The sequence below is a fragment of the Chiloscyllium punctatum genome, unplaced genomic scaffold (genome assembly GCF_047496795.1).
Source record: "Chiloscyllium punctatum isolate Juve2018m unplaced genomic scaffold, sChiPun1.3 scaffold_467, whole genome shotgun sequence".
In the NCBI taxonomy this organism is placed as follows: Eukaryota; Metazoa; Chordata; class Chondrichthyes; order Orectolobiformes; family Hemiscylliidae; genus Chiloscyllium; species Chiloscyllium punctatum.
This window is the reverse complement of record NW_027310201.1, coordinates 5,001-30,379: the sequence shown is the minus strand read 5'-3', so window position 1 is coordinate 30,379 and position 25,379 is coordinate 5,001. Positions and strand designations below refer to the sequence as shown.

The window sequence follows — 25,379 nt, the reverse complement described above, 5'->3', positions numbered from 1 at the left end:
ACATGCTCTCTCTGACATGCACAGACTCTCACACACTCCCTCTCTCTCCCTCAGTAACATGCTCACTCTCTCATACATGCTCTCTCTGACATGCACAGACTCTCACACACACCCCCCCTCCCTCAGTAACATGCTCACTCTCTCATACATGCTCTCTCTCACATGCACAGACTCTCTCACACACCCCTCTCTCTCTCCCTCAGTAACATGCTCACTCTCTCATACATGCTGTCTCTGACATGCACAGACTCTCTCGCACACTCCCCCTCTCTCTCCCTCAGTAACATGCTCACTCTCTCATACATGCTCTCTCTGACATGCACAGACTCTCACACACTCTTCCACTCTCTCTCCCACAGTAACATGCTCACTCTCTCATACATGCTCTCTCTGACATGCACAGACTCTCACACACTCCCTCTCTCTCTCCCTCAGTAACATGCTCACTCTCTCATACATGCTCTCTCTGACATGCACAGACTCTCACACACTCTCCCACTCTCTCTCCCTCAGTAACATGCTCACTCTCTCAGACATGCTCTCTCTGACATGCACAGACTCTCTCTCACACACTCCCTCCCCCTCTCCCTCAGTAACACGCTCACTCTCTCATACATGCTCTCTCTGACATGCACAGACTCTCTCACACACTCCCTCTCTCTCTCCCTCAGTAACATGCTCACTCTCTCATACATGCTCTCTCTGCCATGCACAGACTCTCACACACTCCCTCTCTCTCCCTCAGTAACATGCTCACTCTCTCATACATGCTCTCTCTGACATGCACAGACTCTCACACACTCTCCCACTCTCTCTCCCTCAGTAACATGCTCACTCTCTCAGACATGCTCTCTCTGACATGCACAGACTCTCTCTCACACACTCCCTCCCCCTCTCCCTCAGTAACACGCTCACTCTCTCATACATGCTCTCTCTGACATGCACAGACTCTCACACACTCCCTCTCTCTCTCCCTCAGTAACATGCTCACTCTCTCATACATGCTCTCTCTGACTTGCACAGACTCTCTCTCACACACTCCCCCTCTCTCTCCCTCAGTAACACGCTCACTCTCTCATACATGCTCTCTCTGACATGCACAGACTCTCTCGCACACTCCCCCCTCTCTATGTCTCAGTAACATGCTCACTCTCTCATACATGCTCTCTCTGACATGCACAGACTCTCTCACACACCCCTCTCTCTCTCCCTCAGTAACATGCTCACTCTCTCATACATGCTGTCTCTGACATGCACAGACTCTCTCGCACACTCCCCCTCTCTCTCCCTCAGTAACATGCTCACTCTCTCATACATGCTCTCTCTGACATGCACAGACTCTCACACACTCTTCCACTCTCTCTCCCACAGTAACATGCTCACTCTCTCATACATGCTCTCTCTGACATGCACAGACTCTCACACACTCCCTCTCTCTCTCCCTCAGTAACATGCTCACTCTCTCATACATGCTCTCTCTGACATGCACAGACTCTCACACACTCTCCCACTCTCTCTCCCTCAGTAACATGCTCACTCTCTCAGACATGCTCTCTCTGACATGCACAGACTCTCTCTCACACACTCCCTCCCCCTCTCCCTCAGTAACACGCTCACTCTCTCATACATGCTCTCTCTGACATGCACAGACTCTCACACACACTCCCCCTCTCTCTCCCTCAGTAACATGCTCACTCCCTCATACATGCTCTCTGACATGCACAGACTCTCTCACACACCCCCCTCCCTCTCTCTCCCTCAGTAACATGCTCACTCTCTCATACATGCTCTCTCTGACATGCACAGACTCTCACACACTCCCTCCCCCTCTCCCTCAGTTACATGCTCACTCTCTCATACATGCTCTCTCTGACATGCACAGACTCTCTCACACACCCCCCTCCCTCTCTCTCCCTCAGTAACATGCTCACTCTCTCATACATGCTCTCTCTGACATGCACAGACTCTCTCACACACCCCCCTCCCTCTCTCTCCCTCAGTAACATGCTCACTCTCTCATACATGCTCTCTCTGACCTGCACAGACTCTCACACACACTCTCCCCCTCTCCCTCAGTAACATGCTCACTCTCTCATACATGCTCTCTCTGACATGCACAGACTCTCTCACACACACTCCCTCTCCCTCTCCCTCAGTAACATGCTCACTCTCTCATACATGCTCTCTCTGACATGCACAGACTCTCTCACACAGTCCCCCTCTCTCTCCCTCAGTAACATGCTTACACTCTCATACATGCTCTCTCTGACATGCACAGACTCTCTCACACACACTCCCTCTCCCTCTCCCTCAGTAACATGCTCACTCTCTCATACATGCTCTCTCTGACATGCACAGACTCTCACTCACACACTCCCCCTCTCTCTCCCTCAGTAACATGCTCACTCTCTCATACATGCTCTCTCTGACATGCACAGACTCTCTCGCACACTCCCCCTCTCTCTGTCTCAGTAACATGCTCACTCTCTCATACATGCTCTCTCTGACATGCACAGACTCTCTCTCACACACTCCCTCTCCCTCAGTAACATGCTCACTCTCTCATACATGCTCTCTCTGACATGCACAGACTCTCACTCACACACTCCCCCTCTCTCTCCTTCAGTAACATGCTCACTCTCTCATACATGCTCTCTCTGACATGAACAGACTCTCACACACTCTCCCCCTCTCTCTCCCTCAGTAACATGCTCACTCTCTCATACATGCTCTCTCTGACATGCACAGACTCTCTCTCACACACTCCCTCTCTCTCCCTCAGTAACATGCTCACTCTCTCATACATGCTCTCTCTCACATGCACAGACTCTCACACACACCCCCCCCTCCCTCAGTAACATGCTCACTCTCTCATACATGCTCTCTCTGACATGCACAGACTCTCTCACACACCCCCCTCCCTCTCTCTCCCTCAGTAACATGCTCACTCTCTCATACATGCTCTCTCTGACATGCACAGACTCTCTCACACTCCCCCTCTCTCTCTCAGTAACATGCTCACTCTCTCATACATGCTCTCTCTGACATGCACAGACTCTCTCACACACTCTCCCCCTCTCCCTCCCTCAGTAACATGCTCACTCTCTCATACATGCTCTCTCTGACATGCACAGACTCTCTCACACTCCCCCTCTCTCTCTCAGTAACATGCTCACTCTCTCATACATGCTCTCTCTGACATGCACAGACTCTCTCACACACTCTCCCCCTCTCCCTCCCTCAGTAACATGCTCACTCTCTCATACATGCTCTCTCTGACATGCACAGACTCTCTCACACTCCCCCTCTCTCTCTCAGTAACATGCTCACTCTCTCATACATGCTCTCTCTGACATACACAGACTCTCTCACACACTCTCCCCCTCTCTCCCTCAGTAACATGCTCACTCTCTCATACATGCTCTCTCTGACATGCACAGACTGTCACACACACTCCCCCTCTCCGTCCCTCAGTAACATGCTCACTCTCTCATACATGCTCTCTCTGACATGCACAGACTCTCACACACTCTCCCTCTCTGTCTCAGTAACATGCTCACTCTCTCATACATGCTCTCTCTGACATGCACAGAGTCTCTCACACACTCCCCCCCTCTCTCTCTCAGTAACATGCTCACTCTCTCATACATGCTCTCTCTGACATGCACAGACTCTCTCACACACTCCCTCTCTCTCCCTCAGTAACATGCTCACTCTCTCATACATGCTCTCTCTCACATGCACAGACTCTCTCACACTCCCCCTCTCTCTCCCTCAGTAACATGCTCACTCTCTCATACATGCTCTCTCTGACATGCACAGACTCTCACACACTCTCCCTCTCTCTCTGTCTCAGTAACATGCTCACTCTCTCATACATGCTCTCTCTGACATGCACAGACTCTCTCACACACTCCCCCTCTCTCTGTCTCAGTAACATGCTCACTCTCTCATACATGCTCTCTCTGACATGCACAGACTCTCATACACTCTCTCTCTCTGTCTCAGTAACATGCTCACTCTCTCATACATGCTCTCTCTGACATGCACAGACTCTCTCGCACACTCTCCCTCTCTCTGTCTCAGTAACATGCTCACTCTCTCATACATGCTCTCTCTGACATGCACAGACTCTCACACACTCTCCCACTCTCTCTCCCTCAGTAACATGCTCACTCTCTCATACATGCTCTCTCTCACATGCACAGACTCTCTCACACACCCCTCTCTCTCTCCCTCAGTAACATGCTCACTCTCTCATACATGCTGTCTCTGACATGCACAGACTCTCTCGCACACTCCCCCTCTCTCTGTCTCAGTAACATGCTCACTCTCTCATACATGCTCTCTCTGACATGCACAGACTCTCACACACTCTTCCACTCTCTCTCCCACAGTAACATGCTCACTCTCTCATACATGCTCTCTCTCACATGCACAGACTCTCTCACACACCCCTCTCTCTCTCCCTCAGTAACATGCTCACTCTCTCATACATGCTGTCTCTGACATGCACAGACTCTCTCGCACACTCCCCCTCTCTCTGTCTCAGTAACATGCTCACTCTCTCATACATGCTCTCTCTGACATGCACAGACTCTCTCATACTCTCCCTCTCTCTCCCTCAGTAACATGCTCACTCTCTCATACATGCTCTCTCTGACATGCACAGACTCTCACACACTCCCTCTCTCTCTCCCTCAGTAACATGCTCACTCTCTCATACATGCTCTCTCTGACATGCACAGACTCTCACACACTCTCCCACTCTCTCTCCCTCAGTAACATGCTCACTCTCTCAGACATGCTCTCTCTGACATGCACAGACTCTCACACACACTCCCTCCCCCTCTCCCTCAGTAACACGCTCACTCTCTCATGCATGCTCTCTCTGACATGCACAGACTCTCTCACACACTCCCCCTCTCTCTCCCTCAGTAACATGCTCACTCCCTCATACATGCTCTCTGACATGCACAGACTCTCTCACACACACTCCCTCTCTCTCCCTCAGTAACATGCTCACTCTCTCATACATGCTCTCTCTGACATGCACAGACTCTCACACACACCCCCCTCCCTCAGTAACATGCTCACTCTCTCATACATGCTCTCTCTGACCTGCACAGACTCTCACACACACTCTCCCCCTCTCCCTCAGTAACATGCTCACTCTCTCATACATGCTCTCTCTGACATGCACAGACTCTCTCACACACACTCCCTCTCCCTCTCCCTCAGTAACATGCTCACTCTCTCATACATGCTCTCTCTGACATGCACAGACTCTCTCACACACTCCCCCTCTCTCTCCCTCAGTAACATGCTCACACTCTCATACATGCTCTCTCTGACATGCACAGACTCTCTCACACACACTCCCTCTCCCTCTCCCTCAGTAACATGCTCACTCTCTCATACATGCTCTCTCTGACATGCACAGACTCTCACTCACACACTCCCCCTCTCTCTCCCTCAGTAACATGCTCACTCTCTCATACATGCTCTCTCTGACATGCACAGACTCTCTCGCACACTCCCCCTCTCTCTGTCTCAGTAACATGCTCACTCTCTCATACATGCTCTCTCTGACATGCACAGACTCTCTCACACACACTCCCTCTCCCTCAGTAACATGCTCACTCTCTCATACATGCTCTCTCTGACATGCACAGACTCTCACTCACACACTCCCCCTCTCTCTCCCTCAGTAACATGCTCACTCTCTCATACATGCTCTCTCTGACATGAACAGACTCTCACACACTCTCCCACTCTCTCTCCCTCAGTAACATGCTCACTCTCTCATACATGCTCTCTCTGACATGCACAGACTCTCTCTCACACACTCCCCCTCTCTCTCCCTCAGTAACATGCTCACTCTCTCATACATGCTCTCTCTGACATGCACAGACTCTCCCACACACACTCCCTCTCTCTCCCTCAGTAACATGCTCACTCTCTCATACATGCTCTCTCTCACATGCACAGACTCTCACACACACCCCCCCTCTCTCTGTCTCAGTAACATGCTCACTCGCTCATACATGCTCTCTCTGACATGCACAGACCCTCTCACACACTCCCCCTCTCTCTGTCTCAGTAACATGCTCACTCTCTCATACATGCTCTCTCTGACATGCACAGACTCTCACACACTCCCTCTCTCTCTCCTTCAGTAACATGCTCACTCTCTCATACATGCCCTCTCTGACATTCACAGACTCTCTCTCACACACTCCCCCTCTCTCTCCCTCAGTAACACGCTCACTCTCTCATACATGCTCTCTCTGACATGCACAGACTCTCACACACTCCCCCTCTCTCTCTCTCGGTAACATGCTCACTCTCTCATACATGCTCTCTCTGACATGCTCAGACTCTCACACACACTCTCCCTCTCTCTCCCTCAGTAACATGCTCACACTCTCATACATGCTCTCTCTGACATGCTCAGACTCTCTCACACACTCCCTCTCTCTGTCTCAGTAACATGCTCACTCTCTCGTACATGCTCTCTGTGTCATGCACAGACTCTCACACACACTCCCCCTCTCTCTCCCTCAGTAACATGCTCACTCTCTCATACATGCTCTCTCTGACATGCACAGAGTCTCTCACACACTCCCCCCCTCTCTCTCTCAGTAACATGCTCACTCTCTCATACATGCTCTCTCTGACATGCACAGACTCTCTCACACACTCCCTCTCTCTCTCCCTCAGTAACATGCTCACTCTCTCATACATGCTCTCTCTGACATGCACAGACTCTCTCTCACACACTCCCCCTCTCTCTCCCTCAGTAACATGCTCACTCTCTCATACATGCTCTCTCTGACATGCACAGACTCTCTCACACACTCTCCCTCTCTCTGTCTCAGTAACATGCTCACTCTCTCATACATGCTCTCTCTGACATGCACAGACTCTCACACACACTCCCCCCCCCCCCCCCCTCCCTCAGTAACATGCTCACTCTCCCATACATGCTCTCTCTGACATTCACCGACTCTCACTCACACACTCTCCCCCTCTCTCCCTCAGTAACATGCTCACTCTCTCATACATGCTCTCTCTCACATGCACAGACTCTCTCACACACTCCCCCTCTCTCTCCCTCAGCAACATTCTCACTCTCTCATACATGCTCTCTCTGACATGCACAGACTCTCACACACACTCCCCTCCCCCTCTCCGTCAGTAACATGCTCACTCTCTCATACATGCTCTCTCTGACATGCACAGACTCTCACTCACACTCCCTCTCTCTCCCTCAGTAACACGCTCACTCTCTCATACATGCTCTCTCTGACATGCACAGACTCTCACACACACTCCCCCTCTCTCTCCCTCAGTAACATGCTCACTCTCTCATACATGCTCTCTCTGACATGCACAAACTCTCACACACACTCCCCCTCTCTCTCCCTCATTAACATGCTCACTCTCTCATACATGCTCTCTCTGACATGCACAGACTCTCACTCACACACTCTCCCTCTCTCTCCCTCAGTAACATGCTCACTCTCTCATACATGCTCTCTCTGACATGCACAGACTCTCTCACACTCCCCCTCTCTCTCTCAGTAACATGCTCACTCTCTCATACATGCTCTCTCTGACATGCACAGACTCTCTCACACACTCTCCCTCTCTCTCTCCCTCAGTAACATGCTCACTCTCTCATACATGCTCTCTCTGACATGCACAGACTCTCTCACACACTCTCCCTCTCTCTCTCCCTCAGTAACATGCTCACTCTCTCATACATGCTCTCTCTGATATGCACAGACTCTCACACACACCCCCCTCCTCCCTCAGTAACATGCTCACTCTCTCATACATGCTCTCTCTGACATGCACAGACTCTCTCACACACCCCCCTCCTTCTCTCCCTCAGTAACATGCTCACTCTCTCATACATGCTCTCTCTGACATGCACAGACTCTCTCACACTCCCCCTCTCTCTCTCAGTAACATGCTCACTCTCTCATACATGCTCTCTCTGACATGCACAGACTCTCTCACACACTCTCCCTCTCTCTCCCTCAGTAACATGCTCACACTCTCATACATGCTCTCTCTGACATGCTCAGACTCTCTCACACACTCCCTCTCTCTGTCTCAGTAACATGCTCACTCTCTCGTACATGCTCTCTCTGACATGCACAGACTCTCACACACACTCCCCCTCTCTCTCCCTCAGTAACATGCTCACTCTCTCATACATGCTCTCTCTGACATGCACAGACTCTCTCACACACTCTCTCTCTCTGTCTCAGTAACATGCTCACTCTCTCATACATGCTCTCTCTGACATGCACAGACTCTCACACACACACTCTCTCTCTGTCTCAGTAACATGCTCACTCTCTCATACATGCTCTCTCTGACATGCACAGACTCTCACACACACTCCCCCTCTCTCTCCCTCAGTAACATGCTCACTCTCTCATACATGCTCTCTCTGACATGCACAGACTCTCACACACACTCCCCCCTCCCTCAGTAACATGCTCACTCTCTCATACATGCTCTCTCTGACATGCACAGACTCTCTCACACACTCCCCCTCTCTCTCCCTCAGTAACATGCTCACTCTCTCATACATGCTCTCTCTGACATGCACAGACTCTCTCACACACTCCCTCCCCCTCTCCCTCAGTTACATGCTCACTCTCTCATACATGCTCTCTCTGACATGCACAGACTCTCACACACACCCCCCCTCCCTCAGTAACATGCTCACTCTCTCATACCTGCTCTCTCTGACATGCACAGACTCTCTCACACCCCCCCCTCCCTCTCTCTCCCTCAGTAACATGCTCACTCTCTCATACATGCTCTCTCTGACATGCTCAGACTCTCTCACACACTCCATCTCTCTGTCTCAGTAACATGCTCACTCTCTCATACATGCTCTCTCTGACATGCACAGACTCTCACACACACTCCCCCTCTCTCTCCCTCAGTAACATGCTCACTCTCTCATACATGCTCTCTCTGACATGCACAGACTCTCACACACTCCCCCTCTCTCTCCCTCAGTAACATGCTCACACTCTCATACATGCTCTCTCTGACATGCACAGACTCTCTCACACACTCCCTCCCCCTCTCCCTCAGTAACATGCTCACTCTCTCATACATGCTCTCTCTGACATGCACAGACTCTCACACACACTCCCTCTCCCTCTCCCTCAGTAACATGCTCACTCTCTCATACATGCTCTCTCTGACATGCACAGACTCTCACACACTCCCTTTCTCTCTCCCTCAGTAACATGCTCACTCTCTCATACATGCTCTCTCTCACATGCACAGACTCTCTCACACACACTCCCTCTCTCTCTCCCTCAGTAACATGCTCACTCTCTCATACATGCTCTCTCTGACATGCACAGACTCTCTCATACTCTCCCTCTCTCTCCCTCAGTAACATGCTCACTCTCTCATACAAGCTCTCTCTGCCCTGCACAGACTCTCACACACTCCCTCTCTCTCTCCCTCAGTAACATGCTCACTCTCTCATACATGCTCTCTCTCTGACATGCACAGACTCTCTCTCACACACTCCCCCTCTCTCTGCCTCAGTAACACGCTCACTCTCTCATACATGCTCTCTCTGACATGCACAGACTCTCTCGCACACTCCCCCTCTCTCTGTCTCAGTAACATGCTCACTCATACATGCTCTCTCTGACATGCACAGACTCTCACACACTCTCCCACTCTCTCTGTCTCAGTAACATGCTCACTCTCTCATACATGCTCTCTCTGACATGCACAGACTCTCACACACACTCCCCCTCTCTCTGCGTCAGTAATATGCTCACTCTCTCATACATGCTCTCTCTGACATGCACAGACTCTCACACACTCCCCCTCTCTCTCCCTCAGTAACATGCTCACTCTCTCATACATGCTCTCTCTGACATGCACAGACTCTCTCACACACTCCCTCCCCCTCTCCCTCAGTAACATGCTCACTCTCTCATACATGCTCTCTCTGACATGCACAGACTCTCTCACACACTCCCTCTCTCTCCCTCAGTTACATGCTCACTCTCTCATACATGCTCTCTCTGACATGCACAGACTCTCACACACTCCCTTTCTCTCTCCCTCAGTAACATGCTCACTCTCTCATACATGCTCTCTCTCACATGCACAGACTCTCTCACACACACTCCCTCTCTCTCTCCCTCAGTAACATGCTCACTCTCTCATACATGCTCTCTCTGCCATGCACAGACTCTCACACACTCCCTCTCTCTCTCCCTCAGTAACATGCTCACTCTCTCATACATGCTCTCTCTGACTTGCACAGACTCTCTCTCACACACTCCCCTCTCTCTCCCTCAGTAACACGCTCACTCTCTCATACATGCTCTCTCTGACATGCACAGACTCTCACACACTCCCCCTCTCTCTGTCTCAGTAACATGCTCACTCTCTCATACATGCTCTCTCTGACATGCACAGACTCTCACACACTCCCCCTCTCTCTCCCTCAGTAACATGCTCACTCTCTCATACATGCTCTCTCTGACATGCACAGACTCTCTCTCACACACTCCCCCTCTCTCTGTCTCAGTAACATGCTCACTCTCTCATACATGCTCTCTCTGACATGCACAGACTCTCACACACTCCCCCTCTCTCTCCCTCAGTAACATGCTCACTCTCTCATACATGCTCTCTCTGACATGCACAGACTCTCTCACACACTCCCTCCCCCTCTCCCTCAGTTACATGCTCACTCTCTCATACATGCTCTCTCTGACATGCACAGACTCTCTCACAGACTCCCCCTCTCTCTCTCTCTCAGTAACATGCTCACTCTCTCATACATGCTCTCTCTGACATGCACAGACTCTCACACACTCCCTTTCTCTCTCCCTCAGTAACATGCTCACTCTCTCATACATGCTCTCTCTCACATGCACAGACTCTCTCACACACACTCCCTCTCTCTCTCCCTCAGTAACATGCTCACTCTCTCATACATGCTCTCTCTGACATGCACAGACTCTCTCATACTCTCCCTCTCTCTCCCTCAGTAACATGCTCACTCTCTCATACATGCTCTCTCTGCCCTGCACAGACTCTCACACACTCCCTCTCTCTCTCAGTAACATGCTCACTCTCTCATACATGCTCTCTCTGACATGCACAGACTCTCTCTCACACACTCCCCCTCTCTCTCCCTCAGTAACACGCTCACTCTCTCATACATGCTCTCTCTGACATGCACAGACTCTCTCTCACACACTCCCCCCCTCTCTCTCTCAGTAACATGCTCACTCTCTCATACATGCTCTCTCTGACATGCACAGACTCTCTCACACACTCCCTCTCTCTCTCCCTCAGTAACATGCTCACTCTCTCATACATGCTCTCTCTGACATGCACAGACTCTCTCTCACACACTCCCCCTCTCTCTCCCTCAGTAACATGCTCACTCTCTCATACATGCTCTCTCTGACATGCACAGACTCTCTCACACACTCTCCCTCTCTCTGTCTCAGTAACATGCTCACTCTCTCATACATGCTCTCTCTGACATGCACAGACTCTCTCACACACTCTCCCTCTCTCTCTCCCTCAGTAACATGCTCACTCTCTCATACATGCTCTCTCTGACATGCACAGACTCTCTCACACACTCTCCCTCTCTCTCTCCCTCAGTAACATGCTCACTCTCTCATACATGCTCTCTCTGATATGCACAGACTCTCACACACACCCCCCCCCCTCAGTAACATGCTCACTCTCTCATACATGCTCTCTCTGACATGCACAGACTCTCTCACACACCCCCCTCCCTCTCTCCCTCAGTAACATGCTCACTCTCTCATACATGCTCTCTCTGACATGCACAGACTCTCTCACACTCCCCCTCTCTCTCTCAGTAACATGCTCACTCTCTCATACATGCTCTCTCTGACATGCACAGACTCTCTCACACACTCTCCCTCTCTCTCCCTCAGTAACATGCTCACACTCTCATACATGCTCTCTCTGACATGCTCAGACTCTCTCACACACTCCCTCTCTCTGTCTCAGTAACATGCTCACTCTCTCGTACATGCTCTCTCTGACATGCACAGACTCTCACACACACTCCCCCTCTCTCTCCCTCAGTAACATGCTCACTCTCTCATACATGCTCTCTCTGACATGCACAGACTCTCTCACACACTCTCTCTCTCTGTCTCAGTAACATGCTCACTCTCTCATACATGCTCTCTCTGACATGCACAGACTCTCACACACACACTCTCTCTCTGTCTCAGTAACATGCTCACTCTCTCATACATGCTCTCTCTGACATGCACAGACTCTCACACACACTCCCCCTCTCTCTCCCTCAGTAACATGCTCACTCTCTCATACATGCTCTCTCTCACATGCTCAGACTCTCACACACTCCCTCTCTCTCCCTCAGTAACATGCTCACTCTCTCATACATGCTCTCTCTGACATGCACAGACTCTCACACACACTCCCTCTCTCTCTCGCAGTAACATGCTCACTCTCTCATACATGCTCTCTCTGACATGCACAGACTCTCACACACACTCCCCCCTCCCTCAGTAACATGCTCACTCTCTCATACATGCTCTCTCTGACATGCACAGACTCTCTCACACACTCCCCCTCTCTCTCAGTAACATGCTCACTCTCTCATACATGCTCTCTCTGACATGCACAGACTCTCACACACTCCCTCTCTCTCCCTCAGTAACATGCTCACTCTCTCATACATGCTCTCTCTGACATGCACAGACTCTCACACACACCCCCCCTCCCTCAGTAACATGCTCACTCTCTCATACCTGCTCTCTCTGACATGCACAGACTCTCTCACACACCCCCCTCCCTCTCTCTCCCTCAGTAACATGCTCACTCTCTCATACATGCTCTCTCTGACATGCACAGACTCTCTCACACACTCCCCCTCTCTCTCAGTAACATGCTCACTCTCTCATACATGCTCTCTCTCACATGCACAGACTCTCACACACTCCCCCTCTCCCTCCCTCAGTAACATGCTCACTCTCTCATACATGCTCTCTCTGACATGCTCAGACTCTCTCACACACTCCATCTCTCTGTCTCAGTAACATGCTCACTCTCTCATACATGCTCTCTCTGACATGCACAGACTCTCACACACACTCCCCCTCTCTCTCCCTCAGTAACATGCTCACTCTCTCATACAAGCTCTCTCTGACATGCACAGACTCTCACACACCCCCCTCTCTCTGTCTCAGTAACATGCTCACTCTCTCATACATGCTCTCTCTGACATGCACAGACTCTCACACACTCCCTTTCTCTCTCCCTCAGTAACATGCTCACTCTCTCATACATGCTCTCTCTCACATGCACAGACTCTCTCACACACACTCCCTCTCTCTCTCCCTCAGTAACATGCTCACTCTCTCATACATGCTCTCTCTGACATGCACAGACTCTCTCATACTCTCCCTCTCTCTCCCTCAGTAACATGCTCACACTCTCATACATGCTCTCTCTGACATGCACAGACTCTCACACACTCCCTCTCTCTCTCAGTAACATGCTCACTCTCTCATACATGCTCTCTCTGACATGCACAGACTCTCTCGCACACTCCCCCTCTCTCTGTCTCAGTAACATGCTCACTCTCTCATACATGCTCTCTCTGACATGCACAGACTCTCTCTCACACACTCCCCCTCTCTCTCCCTCAGTAACACGCTCACTCTCTCATACATGCTCTCTCTGACATGCACAGACTCTCTCGCACACTCCCCCTCTCTCTGTCTCAGTAACATGCTCACTCATACATGCTCTCTCTGACATGCACAGACTCTCACACACTCTCCCACTCTCTCTGTCTCAGTAACATGCTCACTCTCTCATACATGCTCTCTCTGACATGCACAGACTCTCACACACACTCCCCCTCTCTCTCCGTCAGTAATATGCTCACTCTCTCATACATGCTCTCTCTGACATGCACAGACTCTCACACACTCCCCCTCTCTCTCCCTCAGTAACATGCTCACTCTCTCATACATGCTCTCTCTGACATGCACAGACTCTCTCACACACTCCCTCCCCCTCTCCCTCAGTAACATGCTCACTCTCTCATACATGCTCTCTCTGACATGCACAGACTCTCTCACACACTCCCTCTCTCTCCCTCAGTTACATGCTCACTCTCTCATACATGCTCTCTCTGACATGCTCAGACTCTCTCACACACTCCCCCTCTCTCTCAGTAACATGCTCACTCTCTCATACATGCTCTCTCTGACATGCACAGACTCTCACACACTCCCTTTCTCTCTCCCTCAGTAACATGCTCACTCTCTCATACATGCTCTCTCTCACATGCACAGACTCTCTCTCACACACTCCCTCTCTCTCTCCCTCAGTAACATGCTCACTCTCTCATACATGCTCTCTCTGACATGCACAGACTCTCTCACACACTCCCCCCCCCCCCCCCCCTCTCAGTAACATGCTCACTCTCTCATACATGCTCTCTCTGACATGCACAGACTCTCACACACACACTCTCTCTCTGTCTCAGTAACATGCTCACTCTCTCATACATGCTCTCTCTGACATGCACAGACTCTCACACACACTCCCCCTCTCTCTCAGTAACATGCTCACTCTCTCATACATGCTCTCTCTGACATGCACAGACTCTCACACACTCCCTCTCTCTCCCTCAGTAACATGCTCACTCTCTCATACATGCTCTCTCTGACATGCACAGACTCTCACACACACCCCCCCTCCCTCAGTAACATGCTCACTCTCTCATACATGCTCTCTCTCACATGCACAGACTCTCTCACACACCCCTCTCTCTCTCCCTCAGTAACATGCTCACTCTCTCATACATGCTCTCTCTGACATGCACAGACTCTCTCGCACACTCCCCCTCTCTCTCCCTCAGTAACATGCTCACTCTCTCATACATGCTCTCTCTGACATGCACAGACTCTCACACACTCTTCCACTCTCTCTCCCACAGTAACATGCTCACTCTCTCATACATGCTCTCTCTGACATGCACAGACTCTCACACACTCCCTCTCTCTCTCCCTCAGTAACATGCTCACTCTCTCATACATGCTCTCTCTGACATGCACAGACTCTCACACACTCTCCCACTCTCTCTCCCTCAGTAACATGCTCACTCTCTCAGACATGCTCTCTCTGACATGCACAGACTCTCTCTCACACACTCCCTCCCCCTCTCCCTCAGTAACACGCTCACTCTCTCATACATGCTCTCTCTGACATGCACAGACTCTCTCACACACTCCCTCTCTCTCTCCCTCAGTAACATGCTCACTCTCTCATACATGCTCTCTCTGCCATGCACAGACTCTCACACACTCCCTCTCTCTCCCTCAGTAACATGCTCACTCTCTCATACATGCTCTCTCTGACATGCACAGACTCTCACACACTCTCCCACTCTCTCTCCCTCAGTAACATGCTCACTCTCTCAGACATGCTCTCTCTGACATGCACAGACTCTCTCTCACACACTCCCTCCCCCTCTCCCTCAGTAACACGCTCACTCTCTCATACATGCTCTCTCTGACATGCACAGACTCTCTCACACACTCCCTCTCTCTCTCCCTCAGTAACATGCTCGCTCTCTCATATATGCTCTCTCTGACTTGCACAGACTCTCTCTCACACACTCCCCCTCTCTCTCCCTCAGTAACACGCTCACTCTCTCATACATGCTCTCTCTGACATGCACAGACTCTCTCGCACACTCCCCCTCTCTATGTCTCAGTAACATGCTCACTCTCTCATACATGCTCTCTCTGACATGCACAGACTCTCTCACACACCCCTCTCTCTCTCCCTCAGTAACATGCTCACTCTCTCATACATGCTGTCTCTGACATGCACAGACTCTCTCGCACACTCCCCCTCTCTCTCCCTCAGTAACATGCTCACTCTCTCATACATGCTCTCTCTGACATGCACAGACTCTCACACACTCTTCCACTCTCTCTCCCACAGTAACATGCTCACTCTCTCATACATGCTCTCTCTGACATGCACAGACTCTCACACACTCCCTCTCTCTCTCCCTCAGTAACATGCTCACTCTCTCATACATGCTCTCTCTGACATGCACAGACTCTCACACACTCTCCCACTCTCTCTCCCTCAGTAACATGCTCACTCTCTCAGACATGCTCTCTCTGACATGCACAGACTCTCTCTCACACACTCCCTCCCCCTCTCCCTCAGTAACACGCTCACTCTCTCATACATGCTCTCTCTGACATGCACAGACTCTCACACACACTCCCCCTCTCTCTCCCTCAGTAACATGCTCACTCCCTCATACATGCTCTCTGACATGCACAGACTCTCTCACACACACTCCCTCTCTCTCCCTCAGTAACATGCTCACTCTCTCATACATGCTCTCTCTGACATGCACAGACTCTCACACACTCCCTCCCCCTCTCCCTCAGTTACATGCTCACTCTCTCATACATGCTCTCTCTGACATGCACAGACTCTCTCACACACCCCCCTCCCTCTCTCTCCCTCAGTAACATGCTCACTCTCTCATACATGCTCTCTCTGACATGCACAGACTCTCTCACACACCCCCCTCCCTCTCTCTCCCTCAGTAACATGCTCACTCTCTCATACATGCTCTCTCTGACCTGCACAGACTCTCACACACACTCTCCCCCTCTCCCTCAGTAACATGCTCACTCTCTCATACATGCTCTCTCTGACATGCACAGACTCTCTCACACACACTCCCTCTCCCTCTCCCTCAGTAACATGCTCACTCTCTCATACATGCTCTCTCTGACATGCACAGACTCTCTCACACAGTCCCCCTCTCTCTCCCTCAGTAACATGCTTACACTCTCATACATGCTCTCTCTGACATGCACAGACTCTCTCACACACACTCCCTCTCCCTCTCCCTCAGTAACATGCTCACTCTCTCATACATGCTCTCTCTGACATGCACAGACTCTCACTCACACACTCCCCCTCTCTCTCCCTCAGTAACATGCTCACTCTCTCATACATGCTCTCTCTGACATGCACAGACTCTCTCGCACACTCCCCCTCTCTCTGTCTCAGTAACATGCTCACTCTCTCATACATGCTCTCTCTGACATGCACAGACTCTCTCTCACACACTCCCTCTCCCTCAGTAACATGCTCACTCTCTCATACATGCTCTCTCTGACATGCACAGACTCTCACTCACACACTCCCCCTCTCTCTCCTTCAGTAACATGCTCACTCTCTCATACATGCTCTCTCTGACATGAACAGACTCTCACACACTCTCCCCCTCTCTCTCCCTCAGTAACATGCTCACTCTCTCATACATGCTCTCTCTGACATGCACAGACTCTCTCTCACACACTCCCTCTCTCTCCCTCAGTAACATGCTCACTCTCTCATACATGCTCTCTCTGACATGCTCAGACTCTCACACACACTCCCCTCCCCCCTCCCTCAGTAACATGCTCACTCTCTCATACATGCTCTCTCTCACATGCACAGACTCTCACACACACCCCCCCCTCCCTCAGTAACATGCTCACTCTCTCATACATGCTCTCTCTGACATGCACAGACTCTCTCACACACCCCCCTCCCTCTCTCTCCCTCAGTAACATGCTCACTCTCTCATACATGCTCTCTCTGACATGCACAGACTCTCTCACACTCCCCCTCTCTCTCTCAGTAACATGCTCACTCTCTCATACATGCTCTCTCTGACATGCACAGACTCTCTCACACACTCTCCCCCTCTCCCTCCCTCAGTAACATGCTCACTCTCTCATACATGCTCTCTCTGACATGCACAGACTCTCTCACACTCCCCCTCTCTCTCTCAGTAACATGCTCACTCTCTCATACATGCTCTCTCTGACATGCACAGACTCTCTCACACACTCTCCCCCTCTCCCTCCCTCAGTAACATGCTCACTCTCTCATACATGCTCTCTCTGACATGCACAGACTCTCTCACACTCCCCCTCTCTCTCTCAGTAACATGCTCACTCTCTCATACATGCTCTCTCTGACATACACAGACTCTCTCACACACTCTCCCCCTCTCTCCCTCAGTAACATGCTCACTCTCTCATACATGCTCTCTCTGACATGCACAGACTGTCACACACACTCCCCCTCTCCGTCCCTCAGTAACATGCTCACTCTCTCATACATGCTCTCTCTGACATGCACAGACTCTCACACACTCTCCCTCTCTGTCTCAGTAACATGCTCACTCTCTCATACATGCTCTCTCTGACATGCACAGAGTCTCTCACACACTCCCCCCCTCTCTCTCTCAGTAACATGCTCACTCTCTCATACATGCTCTCTCTGACATGCACAGACTCTCTCACACACTCCCTCTCTCTCCCTCAGTAACATGCTCACTCTCTCATACATGCTCTCTCTCACATGCACAGACTCTCTCACACTCCCCCTCTCTCTCCCTCAGTAACATGCTCACTCTCTCATACATGCTCTCTCTGACATGCACAGACTCTCACACACTCTCCCTCTCTCTCTGTCTCAGTAACATGCTCACTCTCTCATACATGCTCTCTCTGACATGCACAGACTCTCTCACACACTCCCCCTCTCTCTGTCTCAGTAACATGCTCACTCTCTCATACATGCTCTCTCTGACATGCACAGACTCTCATACACTCTCTCTCTCTGTCTCAGTAACATGCTCACTCTCTCATACATGCTCTCTCTGACATGCACAGACTCTCTCGCACACTCTCCCTCTCTCTGTCTCAGTAACATGCTCACTCTCTCATACATGCTCTCTCTGACATGCACAGACTCTCACACACTCTCCCACTCTCTCTCCCTCAGTAACATGCTCACTCTCTCATACATGCTCTCTCTCACATGCACAGACTCTCTCACACACCCCTCTCTCTCTCCCTCAGTAACATGCTCACTCTCTCATACATGCTGTCTCTGACATGCACAGACTCTCTCGCACACTCCCCCTCTCTCTGTCTCAGTAACATGCTCACTCTCTCATACATGCTCTCTCTGACATGCACAGACTCTCACACACTCTTCCACTCTCTCTCCCACAGTAACATGCTCACTCTCTCATACATGCTCTCTCTCACATGCACAGACTCTCTCACACACCCCTCTCTCTCTCCCTCAGTAACATGCTCACTCTCTCATACATGCTGTCTCTGACATGCACAGACTCTCTCGCACACTCCCCCTCTCTCTGTCTCAGTAACATGCTCACTCTCTCATACATGCTCTCTCTGACATGCACAGACTCTCTCATACTCTCCCTCTCTCTCCCTCAGTAACATGCTCACTCTCTCATACATGCTCTCTCTGACATGCACAGACTCTCACACACTCCCTCTCTCTCTCCCTCAGTAACATGCTCACTCTCTCATACATGCTCTCTCTGACATGCACAGACTCTCACACACTCTCCCACTCTCTCTCCCTCAGTAACATGCTCACTCTCTCAGACATGCTCTCTCTGACATGCACAGACTCTCACACACACTCCCTCCCCCTCTCCCTCAGTAACACGCTCACTCTCTCATGCATGCTCTCTCTGACATGCACAGACTCTCTCACACACTCCCCCTCTCTCTCCCTCAGTAACATGCTCACTCCCTCATACATGCTCTCTGACATGCACAGACTCTCTCACACACACTCCCTCTCTCTCCCTCAGTAACATGCTCACTCTCTCATACATGCTCTCTCTGACATGCACAGACTCTCACACACACCCCCCTCCCTCAGTAACATGCTCACTCTCTCATACATGCTCTCTCTGACCTGCACAGACTCTCACACACACTCTCCCCCTCTCCCTCAGTAACATGCTCACTCTCTCATACATGCTCTCTCTGACATGCACAGACTCTCTCACACACACTCCCTCTCCCTCTCCCTCAGTAACATGCTCACTCTCTCATACATGCTCTCTCTGACATGCACAGACTCTCTCACACACTCCCCCTCTCTCTCCCTCAGTAACATGCTCACACTCTCATACATGCTCTCTCTGACATGCACAGACTCTCTCACACACACTCCCTCTCCCTCTCCCTCAGTAACATGCTCACTCTCTCATACATGCTCTCTCTGACATGCACAGACTCTCACTCACACACTCCCCCTCTCTCTCCCTCAGTAACATGCTCACTCTCTCATACATGCTCTCTCTGACATGCACAGACTCTCTCGCACACTCCCCCTCTCTCTGTCTCAGTAACATGCTCACTCTCTCATACATGCTCTCTCTGACATGCACAGACTCTCTCACACACACTCCCTCTCCCTCAGTAACATGCTCACTCTCTCATACATGCTCTCTCTGACATGCACAGACTCTCACTCACACACTCCCCCTCTCTCTCCCTCAGTAACATGCTCACTCTCTCATACATGCTCTCTCTGACATGAACAGACTCTCACACACTCTCCCACTCTCTCTCCCTCAGTAACATGCTCACTCTCTCATACATGCTCTCTCTGACATGCACAGACTCTCTCTCACACACTCCCCCTCTCTCTCCCTCAGTAACATGCTCACTCTCTCATACATGCTCTCTCTGACATGCACAGACTCTCTCACACACACTCCCTCTCTCTCCCTCAGTAACATGCTCACTCTCTCATACATGCTCTCTCTCACATGCACAGACTCTCACACACACCCCCCCCTCCCTCAGTAACATGCTCACTCTCTCATACATGCTCTCTCTGACATGCACAGACTCTCTCACACACCCCCCTCCCTCTCTCTCCCTCAGTAACATGCTCACTCTCTCATACATGCTCTCTCTGACATGCACAGACTCTCTCACACTCCCCCTCTCTCTCTCAGTAACATGCTCACTCTCTCATACATGCTCTCTCTGACATGCACAGACTCTCTCACACACTCTCCCTCTCTCTCTCCCTCAGTAACATGCTCACTCTCTCATACATGCTCTCTCTCACATGCACAGACTCTCTCTCACACTCCCCCTCTTTCTCCCTCAGTAACATGCTCACTCATACATGCTCTCTCTGACATACACAGACTCTCTCACACACTCCCCCTCTCTCTCCCTCAGTAACATGCTCACTCTCTCATACATGCTCTCTCTGACATGCTCAGACTCTCACACGCACTCTCCCCCTCTCTCCCTCAGTAACATGCTCACTCTCTCATACATGCTCTCTCTGACATGCACAGACTGTCACACACACTCCCCCTCTCCGTCCCTCAGTAACATGCTCACTCTCTCATACATGCTCTCTCTGACATGCACAGACTCTCACACACTCTCCCTCTCTGTCTCAGTAACATGCTCACTCTCTCATACATGCTCTCTCTGACATGCACAGAGTCTCTCACACACTCCCCCCCTCTCTCTCTCAGTAACATGCTCACTCTCTCATACATGCTCTCTCTGACATGCACAGACTCTCTCACACACTCCCCCTCTCTCCCTCAGTAACATGCTCACTCTCTCATACATGCTCTCTCTCACATGCACAGACTCTCTCACACTCCCCCTCTCTCTCCCTCAGTAACATGCTCACTCTCTCATACATGCTCTCTCTGACATGCACAGACTCTCACACACTCTCCCTCTCTCTCTGTCTCAGTAACATGCTCACTCTCTCATACATGCTCTCTCTGACATGCACAGACTCTCTCACACACTCCCCCTCTCTCTGTCTCAGTAACATGCTCACTCTCTCATACATGCTCTCTCTGACATGCACAGACTCTCATACACTCTCTCTCTCTGTCTCAGTAACATGCTCACTCTCTCATACATGCTCTCTCTGACATGCACAGACTCTCTCACACACTCCCCCTCTCTCTCCCTCAGTAACATGCTCACTCATACATGCTCTCTCTCACATGCACAGACTCTCTCACACACTCCCCCTCTCTCTGTCTCAGTAACATGCTCACTCGCTCATACATGCTCTCTCTGACATGCACAGACCCTCTCACACACTCCCCCTCTCTCTGTCTCAGTAACATGCTCACTCTCTCATACATGCTCTCTCTGACATGCACAGACTCTCACACACTCCCTCTCTCTCTCCCTCAGTAACATGCTCACTCTCTCATACATGCTCTCTCTGACATTCACAGACTCTCTCTCACACACTCCCCCTCTCTCTCCCTCAGTAACACGCTCACTCTCTCATACATGCTCTCTCTGACATGCACAGACTCTCACACACTCCCCCTCTCTCTCTCTCGGTAACATGCTCACTCTCTCATACATGCTCTCTCTGACATGCTCAGACTCTCACACACACTCTCCCTCTCTCTCCCTCAGTAACATGCTCACACTCTCATACATGCTCTCTCTGACATGCTCAGACTCTCTCACACACTCCCTCTCTCTGTCTCAGTAACATGCTCACTCTCTCGTACATGCTCTCTGTGTCATGCACAGACTCTCACACACACTCCCCCTCTCTCTCCCTCAGTAACATGCTCACTCTCTCATACATGCTCTCTCTGACATGCACAGACTCTCACACACTCCCCCTCTCTCTCCCTCAGTAACATGCTCACTCATACATGCTCTCTCTGACATGCACAGACTCTCTCACACACTCCCTCTCTCTCTCCCTCAGTAACATGCTCACTCTCTCATACATGCTCTCTCTGACATGCACAGACTCTCTCTCACACACTCCCCCTCTCTCTCCCTCAGTAACATGCTCACTCTCTCATACATGCTCTCTCTGACATGCACAGACTCTCTCACACACTCTCCCTCTCTCTGTCTCAGTAACATGCTCACTCTCTCATACATGCTCTCTCTGACATGCACAGACTCTCACACACACTCCCCCCCCCCCCCCCTCCCTCAGTAACATGCTCACTCTCCCATACATGCTCTCTCTGACATTCACCGACTCTCACTCACACACTCTCCCCCTCTCTCCCTCAGTAACATGCTCACTCTCTCATACATGCTCTCTCTCACATGCACAGACTCTCTCACACACACTCCCTCTCTCTCTCCCTCAGCAACATTCTCACTCTCTCATACATGCTCTCTCTGACATGCACAGACTCTCACACACACTCCCCTCCCCCTCTCCGTCAGTAACATGCTCACTCTCTCATACATGCTCTCTCTGACATGCACAGACTCTCACTCACACTCCCTCTCTCCCCCTCAGTAACACGCTCACTCTCTCATACATGCTCTCTCTGACATGCACAGACTCTCACACACACTCCCCCTCTCTCTCCCTCAGTAACATGCTCACTCTCTCATACATGCTCTCTCTGACATGCACAAACTCTCACACACACTCCCCCTCTCTCTCTCCCTCATTAACATGCTCACTCTCTCATACATGCTCTCTCTCACATGCACAGGCTCTCTCTCACACTCCCCCTCTCTCTCCCTCAGTAACATGCTCACTCATACATGCTCTCTCTGACATGCACAGACTCTCACACACTCCCCCTCTCTCTCCCTCAGTAACATGCTCACTCTCTCATACATGCTCTCTCCGACATGCTCAGACTCTCACACACACTCTCCCCCTCTCTCCCTCAGTAACATGCTCACTCTCTCATACATGCTCTCTCTGACATGCACAGACTGTCACACACACTCCCTCTCTCTCCCTCAGTAACATACTCACTCTCTCATACATGCTCTATCTGACATGCACAGACTCTCACACACTCTCTCTGTCTGTCTCAGTAACATGCTCACTCTCTCATACATGCTCTCTCTGACATGCACAGACTCTCTCACACACTCCCCCCCTCTCTCTCTCAGTAACATGCTCACTCTCTCATACATGCTCTCTCTGACATGCACAGACTCTCTCACACACTCCCTCTCTCTCCCTCAGTAACATGCTCACTCTCTCATACATGCTCTCTCTGACATGCACAGACTCTCTCACACACTCCCCCTCTCTCTCCCTCAGTAACATGCTCACTCTCTCATACATGCTCTCTCTGACATGCACAGACTCTCACACACTCTCCCTCTCTCTCTGTCTCAGTAACATGCTCACTCTCTCATACATGCTCTCTCTGACATGCACAGACTCTCTCACACACTCCCTCTCTCTCCCTCAGTAACATGCTCACTCTCTCATACATGCTCTCTCTGACATGCACAGACTCTCTCTCACACTCCCCCTCTCTCTCCCTCAGTAACATGCTCACTCTCTCATACATGCTCTCTCTGACATGCACAGACTCTCACACACACTCCCCCTCTCTCTCTCAGTAACATGCTCACTCTCTCATACATGCTCTCTCTCACATGCACAGACTCTCTCACACACTCTCCCCCTCTCTCCCTCAGTAACATGCTCACTCTCTCATACATGCTCTCTCTCACATGCACAGACTCTCTCACACACACTCCCCCTCTCTCTCCCTCAGTAACATGCTCACTCTCTCATACATGCTCTCTCTGACATGCACAGACTCTCACACACACTCCCCCCTCTCTCCTTCAGTAACATGCTCACTCTCTCATACATGCTCTCTCTGACATGCACAGACTCTCACACACCCCCCCCCCTCTCTCTCTCCCTCAGTAACATGCTCACTCATACATGCTCTCTCTGACATGCACAGACTCTCACACACACTCCCCCTCTCTCTGTCTCAGTAACATGCTCTCTCTCTCATACATGCTCTCTCTGACATGCACAGACTCTCTCACACACTCCCCCTCTCTCTCCCTCAGTAACATGCTCACTCTCTCATACATGCTCTCTCTGACATGCACAGACTCTCACACACACTCCCTCTCTCTCCCTCAGTAACATGCTCGCTCTCTCATACACGCTCTCTCTGACATACGCGCTCTCTTGCGCGCGCGCTCTCTCTCTCTGAGGTGGACTTTGATCTGCACACTTACACTCTCAAACGCTTACACACACTCTTGTATGCACATCTGAGAGAGTGCAGACAGTGTCTCGCGCGTGCGCTCCATCTCTTCTGTCCGATGCATGTAACTCTGTTGGACGCGCGCTTGCTCTCTCTCGAACGCGTGCGCTCGCTCTCTCTCTGTCTCCCAGTCTGTCTGTCTGTCTCTCTCCCTGTCCCCCCCAGCCGAGTCTGAAATGTCCCTCTCTGTTTTTCAGAAGGTGGACGATGGGAGCAGTGGAGCTGGAGATCCACCCAAGAAAAAACCCACTCGCCTGGCCATTGGTGAGCGGTGCGGACATCGAGGGGAATCGAGAAAGGGGAGGGAGGAATGGGGATATACAGGGCTCCCTCTGCACCACCATGACAGTGTAGCCTGCTCCCCCTCCCACTGTAT

The 25,379-nt window shown here is 51.0% G+C and overlaps 1 protein-coding gene across 1 annotated transcript in view; it reads left to right on the top strand.

The window, feature by feature from the left end:
- Nucleotides 1–25,379, top strand: part of LOC140472900 (ubiquitin carboxyl-terminal hydrolase 5-like) — a gene marked incomplete at its 3' end in the record, with an annotated part of 79,257 nt that overhangs the window by 49,682 nt on the left and 4,196 nt on the right. Inside the window, exon 2 of the mRNA XM_072567539.1 lies at nucleotides 25,201–25,267. Coding sequence (XP_072423640.1) covers nucleotides 25,201–25,267 — 67 coding nt within the window. The remainder of the gene's footprint in view (nucleotides 1–25,200; nucleotides 25,268–25,379) is intronic.